Source organism: Mastacembelus armatus, chromosome 22, assembly GCF_900324485.2.
Source record: "Mastacembelus armatus chromosome 22, fMasArm1.2, whole genome shotgun sequence".
Classification (NCBI taxonomy): Eukaryota; Metazoa; Chordata; class Actinopteri; order Synbranchiformes; family Mastacembelidae; genus Mastacembelus; species Mastacembelus armatus.
This window is the reverse complement of record NC_046654.1, coordinates 5604973-5618545: the sequence shown is the minus strand read 5'-3', so window position 1 is coordinate 5618545 and position 13573 is coordinate 5604973. Positions and strand designations below refer to the sequence as shown.

Sequence of the window (13573 nt, the reverse complement as noted above, 5' to 3'; positions counted from 1 at the left end):
TATTTTCAGGAAACGGGTGCTAAAAGATAATCGTGGCTGTCATCTTGGCTAAACAGCAGTTGTGAATTGGGTTTTCTAGTTTCTTAATAAAAACACTAAGCTCTGAAACTTTTATGTGATCAATGTGCAAGTCCCAAATACAAAGATATGATTACGTAAGACAAAAACAGAGTTAACTGCAAGATCATGGCTGCACTATATAAAGCTTCCAACTGCATCAGCAGATTAAAATAGAATAAGAAACACTGTACTGGGACAAGTGTATGTGACAGAATTATAGATTGTGTGTGTTATTGCTTAAAGTGTAGCACATATAAGGGGCAATTTTAAACAAACATGAAGCTGCTGATTCTCTGTCCGTGCCAGTTTTAAGCATAAGAGAACAAGAGAAATTTCTTGGGAAACATGGGAGGAGCATCACAGGTGCTTTCATAATGGAGGAGGACGTTAACAGAGAAATTCTGTGGAACATTCCCTACACCTGAGAACAAAGCTCTATGGTTACCTCCAATAAGAATGAAGACTTGTTTCAGCACAGTTTTAATCAGGTCAGGAATGCTTAGATAGGTGTGCCTTCAATTATACACATAAAAAAGTAGGGATACAAGCCATCTAAAATCTCAGCTTCTGCTGCTTCAGTTTTTAATACATTAACCTCCAAAAGTCTGAATGCGCCTCAAAATGTTAAAGTTTTACAATGCAGCCTTTTCATTCACGTTTATTGATGTACAGGACTATGTGGAATGCTACAACATTAGTTCTTAGGATAGCAAGACAAAACAACATGAATTTTAAAGTCCTTAGATCTTTGACTCCTGAACATATTCACCTTTGGCTTTAATTACATCTTTGCATTCTGACCATTCTTGCTATGGGTTTTTACAGGTATTTTACTGGGATCTCTCTCCAGACTGTTTTGGACCCTACAATCCTGCTTGTGCCAAAGTTCTATGAGAATGAGTTTGTGTGACTGAGGAGGATCTCGTGATTGAGATCACACCATCCTTCTTTATGTTCCAAATAATTTGTGCGCACCTAGATTTGTGTCTGGAGTTGTTGGCTTGCTGCAGGACAAACTTACTGCCAATCAGTTGATTTCCTGAAGGTATGGCATGATGTTACATGATGTAATGATACCTATGCTGGTTGAGTGCTCCCTGGATTTTGTGGAAATCTTCAGCTTGGTCTGCAGCAATACACCTCTATACGGATCCTCCCCATATTTCACATAACACAATAATAATACATATAACACATCGAGGAATCATGCTTTCACCTCCCACTTCATGGCAGGTCAGAGTTTGGACTGGTTTTTATAAATAGTACAGTAAGGGCCCTTTGAACTGAACCTATCTGGCAATAGCTCTGAATGTAGAAACCTCATCTTTCAAAACTATCACTGAACGTCTTGCTTTGAATGCAATTCCTTTACTATTTTTCAAAACAAATCTTCAAAATCAGTCAGTTCAAGATCAGTGTGGCAGGATAACATGCAAACAGTAATGTTTGTTAGCTGTTTGATAGTGCAGCTATTGAAACTATTCAATCAAAATCACTGATGACCGTTTTGTAGAGTCAAAGGTCTTTGGTCTGTAGTCACATGAATCATGTCCATTTAATTTGCTATGTTAAAACATCCATCCATTTTTTATACCTGCTTATTCCTTAACCAGGGTCACAGGGACCTGCTGGAGCCTATCCCAGCTCTCTTTGGGTGAAAGGCAGGGGTACACCCTGGACAGGTCACCAGTCCATCGCAGGGCCACATAGAGACACACAACAAGACAAGACAAACAACCTCACACACTCACACTCACTCCTATGGGCAATGTAGATCATGCATGTTTTTGGACTGTGGGAGGAAACTGGAGTACCCAGAGTAAACCCACGCAAGCACAGGGAGAACATGCAAACTCCACTGAACTGAATATCAGTAAAAGTGGATGAAATCAAAACTACATTGTAAAAGGTGAGAATGTATTCAAACTTTTAGAAGTGAATGTATGTCTCCTGTAACATGTATGTTCCAACAGTATTTATTCTAAACTAACTTAGTTACCCAGGACATAGTAAGGTGTAACTGGCAGCCATGTACTCCAGTACAACAGCTCTACAGTATCTGTTATAAAGTTTCAAATAACATTTTTAGTTTGACTTCACCTGTGAGCTTTTGCTTTTGCTTGAGTGTGATTTCTGATATCAGATGTTCCCTGTAGCTGCTTACATTAGTATCAGTCTCAGTGGTTTTATTTATTTACTTTGTTCAAAGTAAAAAAATAAAGTAAAAAAAAAAAAACAATCACAACTTAAGGATGACATATGGATCAATCTAACTTATATCCAGAATTTAACCGCATACATGAACATTGTCTTAGACTGTGGTGCTGCTCTGTTTCACAATAAAGGAGAAAGAAGTTTGGGACTCCCTGCTGCCTCACAAACCCCGCCCAGTAACAGGCGTGGTTTTCTGAGGCAGTAGACTAGTCAGTGCGCTCCAGCCTTCCTCCCTCTGTATATTCACTGGCTGTCACAGCAACGGATCCAAGAAAAGCACTATCACAAAACCGGTGTCCGCGGCGCTTCACCTTTCACCTTATCGTCTACATCCCGCAGACATGGCCCTGGAGGTGCTGATGTGCACTGCGCTGTCGCTCCGCGTCCTCCCCTTTGCGCTCTAGCTGTGCTCTCCTGGCCCCAGGCACGTCCCGCTGCTACCGATCTGGAGGGGAACGCTTATTATTTTGTCGGTCTCTGAGACATCACTGTGTGAGAGAGAGAGGGTGGAGGGGACAGAAGACACTGAGCAGCAGAGAGGACCACACAGTCGTGACAGCAAAGGCCGTTTCTGGACATCGGGCAACTGAGAGCCGCTTTTGTTTCCATCATGGCGAGTGACTCTCCAGCTCGGAGTCTGGACGAAATCGACCTGTCCGCTTTGAGGGTAAGATGATGTGACATTTCAGTTTTGTTTTAAAAATGGCTTTATCTTGGGGAAAAAACTGGTGTGTGTGCATGTATGTGTGTGTGTGTGTGTGTGTGTGTGTGTGTGTGAGAGAGAGATAGAGATAGTCTTGCGTGCGCGCATTTCTCCTTCTCCTTGCACCTGACAGCACTCCCTGAATAGCAACCGGCAGCACAGCAGAGGAGGGTGCAAGAGGCGGATGTGTGGGAGACGCGCAGCCAGGCCGCCACAATGTGTCAAATTATAGATCAATTTATATATAGAGATTAAATAACATGACAGCTGCCTGGCGCATCTGAAGCCTTATCCTCATTCAAGTCAGTAACAGGAAGATGCGCGCGCACGCGCGTGCGTATGCGTTAGTGTGAGTGAGCTGAGGTTGTAGCTGTGATTTTGCTGACCCGGATAGGTGGATTTGTGCACCTTTTTTTCGCCTGGCCAGTCTATTACAGCCTTCAGACAGCAGTGGAATTGAACTTACTTCTCTCACTCACTGCTGATGCTCCAGGCTTGTGTGTTAGAGAGTAAAACACAAACTATGTGTGTGTGTGTTTGTGTGTGAGAGAGAGGGAGAGAGAGAGTGAGTGTCAACCTACCTGTAGTCAATGTACCCTGCTCTCCATCAAAGCTGAAGCCTTGTATCCTGCAATAGCCAGTTCTTTTGTTCATCTAATGTGTGCTGCAAACCACAACACACACACACACAAATGCACACAGACATACACACAGACACCCTCATGCGCTTGTGTTTATACGTGGGTAAACATTTTCAGCTCGTTGGGAATGGTGTGTGTTTCTAATGTGTGGGCATTTGTCGGGCTAATAATCAGCAGCACATCAGTTGCCGCACTTGAGAAAGGAGCTTCAGCTAAAGATATGATTGCAGTTCTGAGGAACCAAACCATATGACACACACACAATGCAGTTACTGTCTCCTTGTTTGCTTGATTGTGCCCGCATGTTCATATTCATACCCTTATGCCTGTTTCTGCTTTATTCACTCATCCATCTACCTGCATGCTGTGCCTCCTTTTCTTATCAATTTTATTGCCTGTTTTTCCAGCATCTTGTCTGTCGGACTGGCTGAATGCACCTCCCTGTCTATCTGCCAGCCGTTCTGTCTCTTAGCATTATGCCCTGCCTGCATGAAGAGTCATGTTCACAAGGGAGGTGAATGAAGTGTGGACAGCAAATGCTACTTTTGAGCACCTGGCACATAGTGTGTTTTTTGGCAGTGCAGAAAGCAGAATTGGAGACAGAATGAAAAGGAGAACACGAAATATAAGATGAGGAGGAGGAGAGGGTGAATGAGACCAACAGATAGGGATGAATGAGGAAGGGGATGAATTTGTGTGTGTGCATTAGGAGTCAGCCCATGTATGTCCTGCTCTTTTAGAGGTGTGATGTCAAGTGTGTGTCTAACACTGTGACTCAGGGGCAGCTAAAAGGACACAAGAACACATGCTAACATATTTGCTTCGGCAATGCATGATCATGTGTATGAAAGTATCAGACTTCTTGATTATGTTGATACCTCTTTTATCAAAATGTTTGTTTGTGCCGTCATAGCTTGTTAGCTGAAAGAGAAACCTGGTATTTTTTTTAAAGATGACATGCCAAAGAACCACATTAGAATATGTTCAGTAGGATCTGAAATATTTGACTCTTTACAATAAAGTGTTTAAACCCATCAGACCTGCCAGTGACTATATTTCTTTCAATGTAAATGTCATATAGCTTCAGTCAAGTAGAACACAACAGAGCCTTAAAGCTTAAGGGGGTGTAAACTAGAAGGGTATAGCTTGAGGTTGTTTTGACTGTATGTGGTTCCTTATTTATGAAAGTACACAGTGTAACTACCTATTCCAATGAAAAGCCTGCAGCTAAACAGAGGAAAGATTACTTAACATAGGACCAGTCTATCTGCTTCCCAACACACACACACCCACATACTGTCTTTACGTGTGTGTTTTTGTACACAGTGTAGTGTACAGTAAACTACAGCCTGGCTAGACAGGAAGTAGGTCAACTGACTCTGATGCAATGTGTGTGTGTGTGTGGGGGGGGGGATTATGATGCTGGTGTTGGATTGTGTTTTTGTGTCTGTACATTTGGAGGTAAGGGGCTTCCTCTTGCTCTCAGCTGCTCTTAGGCTCACACACAGTTGCACACACTGATACAAAGAGATGGAACTAAGTGGGAAGACTGAGCGGAGCTTTTCATGTTTGCAATCTCTGCACTTTTGCCTTTTTCTGTCTTTCCATCACCCTCACTCTTTTTTCTTACGACTTGTTGGGCGTCTGTGACATTTTCGGATGTCATGCAGCACCTGTATAGATGCAGCATGTTTCGCTCGAGTGAGAAAGGCCAGAGTTATAAGCGGGCACAGAGATGTCATCACTGTTTTCTGTCTTGATATGAGTCACAATGACAGGCAAGAGCAGAAGAGGTCAAAACTGGTCACTGTGGATTTTATGCAGACAGTGGTTTTTAAGTAAAGTGATACACACATGCAGGTCAGAGGCGTCAGAAGCACGGGTTCATCCAGTCAGCTGACATGAGCAACAGATGGTAAACCAGCAGGAAGCACAGCCCTAGCACTGCACACACAGGCTTGCATGCGCTGGCAGTAGACAAATGTGCTATGCAGGGACTCAGGTGTGAGATCTGTGATGAAAGAGGGAGCAGGTGAGGATGAAGGGATAGTGACACTGTTGGACGATGTCAGTGGGAAAGACACAGGGGAACAGAGCCGGATCGATGGATCTAGACAGAGGAACAGAACGTGTAAAGATGAATGGAGCTTAGGGAGACTTACCAGAACAACGAGAGACTGAAAGGGAGCAGAGAGAGAGAGGAAGAAAGTGATAGAAGTTGAACTCGGGCTAAAGGTGGTGATGTGACCAGTGACTAAAGTAGCCCCAGGCAAAGACCCATCTCCAAATCTCCTCCCTCTCTCCCTCTCCATCACTGTTGCCCAGTAAGGCCACATTCCACAGCCCCTCTTCATGGATGCCATAGTAACAGGGCCACAGCAGTGCCCAAGGCTTACACAGAGCTTATTCATGAATAGTCTATATACTGTATGGCAGTCTGTCGCTGAGAAATACCCCTCTTCCTCCCACCCTGTTTTTCACTCTGCTTTCTTCGAGTTGACCTATTTTTTCTCCCCCAAAGTCACTGATGGAGCCACATCAAGTCTCCAGTTCTCTCCTTTTGGCTACACAGATGCTGTGATATACACGTTAGCTTTGTAGACACAAAATAATCAAAGTCATTATTTGAAACTGCCACATTTAAGGTCATTTCAAATGTCCTTTTGCTACTGCACATGCTGGTTGATATAGCAAAATAGTAAGGAAAGCTTTGTTGTCCTAAACATTCAAGTTGAAGGCAGGTTGTACTGATAAACATGTATCATTTGTCATCACTCATACAGGAAGCAGAGTGGTTTATATTTCTAGTAAAAACACCAGTGTTTTGTAATTAGTGTAAGCAGTTTTTGAATAGCAAATATGTGTGACAGGAAAAAAAAAAACATTGAAGTGTCAGCCACACTTTGATTTCCAAATGATTTCTATGAAATGCAGAACGTAATCAGCAGAGCAATCAGCGAAGATGATACCAAAAACATACAAAAAACAAAAAAGGGATCTACATTTAAGTTTCAGTGTGCTTTGAGGACATTTAAGGCTACATCAAAACATACTCTAAATACAGACAAGCACACACTGCCTAACTCGCTTACATTACTTTCCTTTCTGAGTCTAATACAAAGAATGTCACATTGATCTGAAGTGCTTGAAGGAATCATGTGCATGTAAACAAGTCCATAGTAGGAGCTGTATCCCTCCGCTGTGGCTGACTCACATGGTGCAGGGCAGCAAGGCAAGAAAGATGGATCGAAACGACAGAGGGAGAGTGTGGTTAGGCAGAAATTGAGGAGCAAAAAATGAATGTTGAGGGGGATGGAGAGATGGACAGAGAAATGACAGAAAAGGTGTGAGATGACAAGTTGGCAGAGACGGATGGAAGGCGAGAGGCAAGGATCCGATGGGTTCATTAGCATCGCAGAATAAACTCTGTGGCACAGATCGACTTCAGTGGGCTGTAAATCTGTGATTAAGAGTTGGCTCCTGTTAATGTTCTGTACATGTCTGGGTGAGATGTACTGGGAATTAGGCTTCCAGAGCATCTCCCTGCAAAAGCAAGCAGTGGTGAACCATGTTGTTAAGTATAAGTGGTTTTATAAGAGGGAGACGTGGCCCCAGCATGACTCCTATCATCCTCTTATAAGGGTCTCTAATTCAATCCACCTCCCGTCTCTGTATTTCACTTACTGTAGACACTGACAGTTCTCACATGGCTGCTGTCTGTTGCACATGAACACATACTAAAGATAAAGACTAGGGTTAGTTCAACATGAACAGAAACAACCAGCCTGAAATGAAATTATTTGCTTTCCATATATATATGTGTATATATATATATATATATATATATATATATATATACTGTATATCTATCTATATAAAAAAAAAAAATTCCCGTCTCACCCCTATGGGTGGTGTGTGTCTTCCTCAATCTCGGGTCCTCTACCAGAGGACCCAGAGGACCACCAGAGGACCCGAAGAACCCTCAAACTCCCAGGCCTCTGGGAGTTTGAGGGTTCTTCGCAGTATCTTAGCTGTTCCTAGCACTGCGCTCTTCTGGACTGAGATCTCTGATGTTGTTCCTGGGATCTGTTGGAGCCCAGTTTGGGGGTCACAGCCCCGAAGGTGCCGATTACCACGGGGACCACTGTTGCCTTCACCTTCCACATCCTTTCTAGCTTTTCTTTAAGCCCTTGGTATTTCTCCAGCTTCTCGTGTTCCTTCTTTCTGATGTTGCTGTCACTTGGGATCACTACATCTACCACTACGGCTTTCTTCTGTTGTTTGTCCACCACTACTATGTCCGGTTGGTTAGCCATCACCTGTTTGTCGGTCTGTATCTGGAAGTCCCACAGGATCTTAGCTCGGTCATTCTCCCTCACCTTTGGAGGCGTGTCCCATTTTCACCTCGGGACCTCCAGCCCATACTCGGCACAGATGTTCCTGTACACTATGCCGGCCACTTGGTTATGGCGTTCCATGTACGCTCTGCCTGCTAGCATCTTACAACCTGCTGTTATGTGCTGGATTGTCTCAGGGGCATCTTTGCACAGCCTGCACCTGGGGTCCTGCCTGGTGTGGTAGACCCCGGCCTCTATCGATCTTGTGCTCAGGGCCTGTTCTTGTGCTGCTACGATCAGTGCCTCTGTGCTGTCTTTCAGTCCAGCTTTTTCCAGCCACCGGTAGGACTTTTCGATATCAGCCACTTCTTGTATCTGTCGGTGGTACATGCCGTGCAGGGGTTTGTCCTGCCATGATGGTTCTTGCTCTTCTTCCTCTGCATTGGGCTTCTGTTGCCTGAGATATTCACTAAGTATTCCATCGCTTGGGGCCATCTTCCTGATGTACTCATGGATCTTGGTTGTTTCATCTTGGATGGTGGCTCTGACGCTCACCAGTCCCCAGCCTCCTTCCTTCCTCTTAGCGTACAGTCTCAGAATGCTGGATTTGGGGTGAAGTCCTCCATGCATTGTGAAGAGCTTCCTTGTCTTGACATCAGTGGCTTCTATGTCCTCTTTTGGCCAGCTTATTATGCCAGCGGGGTATCTGATGATCGGCAGGGCGTAGGTGTTGATGGCTTGGACCATGTTCTTCCCATTTAGCTGACTTCTTAGGACTTGCCTTACTCTCTGTAGGTATTTGGCTGTGGCTGTTTTCCTTGCGGCTTCTCCCCGGTTCCCATTTGCCTGTGGGATTCCAAGGTACTTGTAGCTGCCCTCAACATCCGCTATGCTGCCTTCTGGGAGTTCAACTCCTTCAGTCCTGACAACCTTCCATCTCTTTGTTATCATTCGACCACACTTGTCCAGTCCGAATGACATTCCAATGTCGTTGCTGTATATCCTGGTGGTGTGGATCAGTGAGTCGATGTCTCGCTCAGTCCTGGCATACAGCTTGATGTCATCCATGTACAGGAGGTGGCTGATGGTTTCCCCATTTCGCAGTCGGTATCCGAAGCCAGTCTTAGTGATGATCTGGCTGAGGGGGTTCAGGCCTATGCAGAACAGCAGCGGGGACAGAGCATCTCCTTGGTAGATGCCGCACTTGATGGAGACTTGTGCTATCGGCTTGAGGTTGGCTACTAGGGTTGTTTTCCACAGTCCCATCGAGTTCCTTATGAAGGTTCTTAGGGTCCTATTGATGTTGTACAGTTCCAGGCATTCCAGGATCCATGTGTGAGGCATTGAGTCGTAGGCTTTCTTGTAGTCAATCCAGGCGGTGCACAGGTTGGTCTGCCTGGTCTTACAGTCTCGAGCGACCGCTTTATCCACCAGTAGTTGGTGTTTTGCTCCCCTGGTGTCCTTACCCATTCCTTTCTGGGCCCCGCTCATGTATTGAGCCATGTGCCTACTCATCTTAGCTGCTATGATGCCCGACAGGAGCTTCCATGTTGTGCAGAGGCAGGTTATCGGACGGTAGTTGGATGGGACTGCTCCCTTTTGGGGGTCCTTCAGGATCAGGACTGTCCTGCCTTCAGTTAGCCACTCTGGGTGGGTCCCATCCATTAGCAGCTGGTTCATTTGAGCTGCCAGGCGCTCATGGAGGGCAGTTAGCTTCTTTAGCCAGTAGGTGTGGATCATGTCAGGCCCCGGTACTGTCCAGCTCTTCATGTTTGAGACCCTTTCTCGGATATCTGCCGTTGTGATGGTTACTGGTTCCTGTTCAGGGAGGTTGCTGTGGTCTGCTCTCAGGTCTGCCAACCACTGGGCATTGGTGTTATGTGATGCCTCCCTCTCCCATATGTTTTTCCAGTATCGTTCAGTCTCCAGCCTTGGTGGATTGGCCCTTGTGTTACTGCCCTCCCACTGAGAGTACACCTTGGATGGTTCGGTGGAGAACATCCTGTTTATTCTCTGCGCTTCTATTTGTCTGGTGTACCTCTTCAGGCGTGTGGCCAGGGCTGTGAGTCGTTGTTTGGCAGTCTCCAGGGCCTCAGGTATGGACAGCCTGCTGTATTTCTTACCCAACTTCATCCCCCTTCTCTGCAGTTCTGACAGTTGGCTAACTTCTCTCCGTGTTGCCCTTATTTTTGCCTCTAACCTCCTTCTCCATGCAGGGTACTGCTCCTTGGTGGTGGAATGTATTTTGTGGCCAAGCATCTCAAGGATCACTGTTGCCGTGGCGTATATCAGCTTGTTGGTCTCGGTGATGGTCACAGTGGGGATTGTTCGTAATGCTGCATTCACATCTTCTAGTAGACTTTCAGAGAGTACTTCACTTAGTCTTGGTAACGGGCTACGGAGGTTCCAGGTGTCCATCTTGCCTACGATCTTCACTCTCAGGTCAGCTGCTCTTGTGTTGAGCGTGTCGGGGCTTGTCATTGGGGCTTGGTACCCAATCTCGGGTGGGGGTGGTGTTGTTTCCCCCCTGACCTGGCGTCCTGGCTCCCCCTTGCCGTAGCATTTGTGTTGTATTTCTTCAATCTCTAGTTGTGATAGCAGCTGCCGTTTGCGGATGTTGGAACACTGAGCTACTAGATGCTTTGGCCCTAGTGTGGATGGTGGGTTTCGGAGTTTCCATAGGTCCCACATCCTCTTCATGTAGCCCCTATCGCTGGGGTTACTCATGTAGTAGCATTCCAACAGTTCTCTATTATCAGCCCTCGTCCACGAGTGTCTTGTTCCAGTAGCCCATTTCTCATCAGGTTGCCCTGGTCCCCTTGCACCTGACGCGGACCTTGTTGACCCGGGCGACGTCCGAGCCGGTATGACTCCAGTATTTCTATCACTCATTTGTACTGAGGTAGGCTAGTGGCATTAAGGACCTTGCCTAAGGGCCCACATTGGTGATGCCCTGGTCGGGATTCGAACCCCCGGCCATTTGGTCTACCCGCACCGAAGTCAGTGGCCTTAATCTATATATATAGATATATATATAGATATATAGATAGCTGGATAGATATAGATATTCACATAGTACCAGAGAATGGGGAATCAGTTTGTGATATTTAAGATAAAATTAATTGATTTTTTTTATCTCTTGGGACTAGCAGAACAGACGTTAAATACAACCCAGTCTCAACTTATACAGAAAATGTGTTGGCAAACAGTTGCTTGTTCACACAGCCAGCAGATACAGAGCAGTTTTTGCATAGATATGGAGTTGTGTTCTTAGCCAGCTGATGCTAAATTTGCCTTTTGGCCCTGAGGAGGTAGCAGTCAGTGGGCGTAGCAGAGTTTTTTGCTGAAGAGTATAGGTTGATGACAGCAGTGAGACTGAATCAAGATAGTAAAGCTGTTGGCTATAAAATCAAAACAAGAAGCTGAGCATCTGAAAATTCCTGTAGAGCAGATGGGAACTACAGAGTTGGCTTATGTGGTTTTGTCACCATGAGTGAACACTGTTATTATCATCTCACCTTTTGTAAGAAACTGCATCAACTCTGTCATATCTGTCTGGCTAAATTAAGTTTATTAATAGAACTGTTGTTAGGTCTGGCTCTGGTTAAAACAGTCATAAGTAGGCTATGCAGGCAGCACTGTTGAATCCTAATTGTAAATTGAAAACAATCATTGCTCTGTCAATTGACAGAAAATTAATTAACAACAGTTTTTATAATCAGTGACTTGTTTACGTAATTCCTCAAGCAAAAATGCTGAAGTTTCCTAGTTTCATGCCCTCAAGTGTGAGGATTTGCAGGTTTTCTGTCTTTAATATATATATATATATATATATATAATATAGTGCCATCTATACGGGCACTTCTTCAGGGTGCTTGGGTGTTATTGAGACAAAATCAGTAATTTGAAGACAACTTCTAGGCTGAACAATTAATTGATGTATCTGAAGCAGAAACATCCAATTATTTGATAATGAAAATAATCATTAGCTGAAACTCCACATAGAGATGGAGAGTAAAGTATGTATGTGAAATAGGCCTAAAATGTTCTCATGATGACTTTTCATGAACACAAAGAACAAATTGCTTTGTTCCTTTGTCTGTGGTGAGTGCAGTTTGTTCTGAATTGTGCTTTATCCCTTTAGTAATTTGTGGCACAGTGTGCATACAACCATGCAGATTAGATTCTCACATCTGCCCTGATTTATTTCTATTTTAGTGGAACTTTTCACATATCCTCAGCAGGTGTAGAAATGAAACAAAAACCCCTTCTTGCTGTTAAACATCATATTTATTTCTAATTCACATCATGTGTCTATTGTTTTAATATATATATATGTAATGTATAGTTTTTATATGTATGTATGTAGGCAAAAAACACAAGTTCCTTAAAAATTAAATCCTTAGATTTGAGTGAAAACTTGGTTAGAGACCAAAGTAAGGCAACTGTGTGTGTGTGTGTGTGCGTGTGTGTGTGTATAGACATCTCATGCCAAGTCCTTCATGGCAAATACATTTAATTTTACTTACAATTAAACCTCCTTTGACCTTCAGGTTGCAAGAAGTTCTTTTGGTAACTTATTTTAATAATTAAATTTGATATGGCTGATCTACAGACATTTAGAACTGATGTAAAAGTGTAAAGTCAGCTTGGTTTTTAATGAGAATCCATTCATTGGTCAGCAGATGTGAATTTGAATCAGCTCAGTGTGTTTGTCCTTTAGAGCAAACTCTTAATTTTAAAGAGTTGTCTGGAAAAAGTAAGGGGGTGACACTGGCACTCCCACTCACACACAGTATCACAAGTATCAGTCTGTTCTTGGTATAAATTGAAGTGTACACAATGAATCAGAAAGTTGAGTGTCAGCCAGTGAAAAACAAGCAAACAAAAACAGAGTTACCCTAGTTCTGAAAAAGTGGCTGATAGTCTCAAGTGCGCTTCAGAATTTGGCAAGCAACAGTACATTAATAATTAGCATTCATTTCTCAGCTTTCTGAGTCAGCTGTAGATCTTTAGTTGTAAATTGAAATTATTGGATTAAGGCATAAGGGACATATTGAATATGTGTTGTAACTCAGGAATTTGTTTGGTTACATCCTCTGAGAAAATCTTATTTAGTGAAATACTTTCTAATGCATCATAGTCTGTTTCTCATTCGCCTTTGAATGTGGTTTTTCTGATCAGATTAAGTTTTGACTGGATTACCTGAGAGTTTAATGAAAGGCATTCTGGTTTGAGGGTTATGCTAAGAACAAGGATTAGCTTTTGGTTAGGAATGCAGTGAAGAGGATTAAGGTTAGGTTGAGAATGCAGCCAGTAAAAGTCCTAACACATGTAGTAGCTTTTACAAGAACTGCAGCCCTGCACTCTAAAAGCCATTATTTCTAATGGCCTGTGGTGCCCATGGACTGACATCCCCTGTTTGGGGAAGAGGTGGATCCAGTGCTGTAAAGGCACCAGCAAAAAATTCCAAACGAACTGATTGATAATTTTTATGGGGTGGCAAATGATAAAATACCATGTCAGAAATAAAACAGTAAGACCTATCTGAACGATGAGTATTTGTAAATATATGCCTTATTAATAGGTTCTTCACCCCTTGTTGGCCACGCTCCTGC

At 43.8% G+C, this 13573-nt stretch overlaps 1 protein-coding gene across 3 annotated transcripts in view; it reads left to right on the top strand.

The window, feature by feature from the left end:
- Nucleotides 1-2496: 2496 nt before the first annotated feature.
- tnika (TRAF2 and NCK interacting kinase a) overlaps nt 2497-13573 on the top strand; it is a 57587-nt gene continuing 46510 nt past the window's right edge. For 2 of the 3 annotated variants that reach the window (XM_026310523.2, XM_026310513.2), the window contains exon 1: nt 2498-2941. In XM_026310523.2, coding sequence (XP_026166308.1) covers nt 2885-2941 — 57 coding nt within the window. In that variant the 5' untranslated portion in view covers nt 2498-2884. Of the gene's footprint in view, nt 2942-13573 lie in introns of all 3 variants that reach the window. The other variant, XM_026310530.2, reaches the window with a different exon arrangement.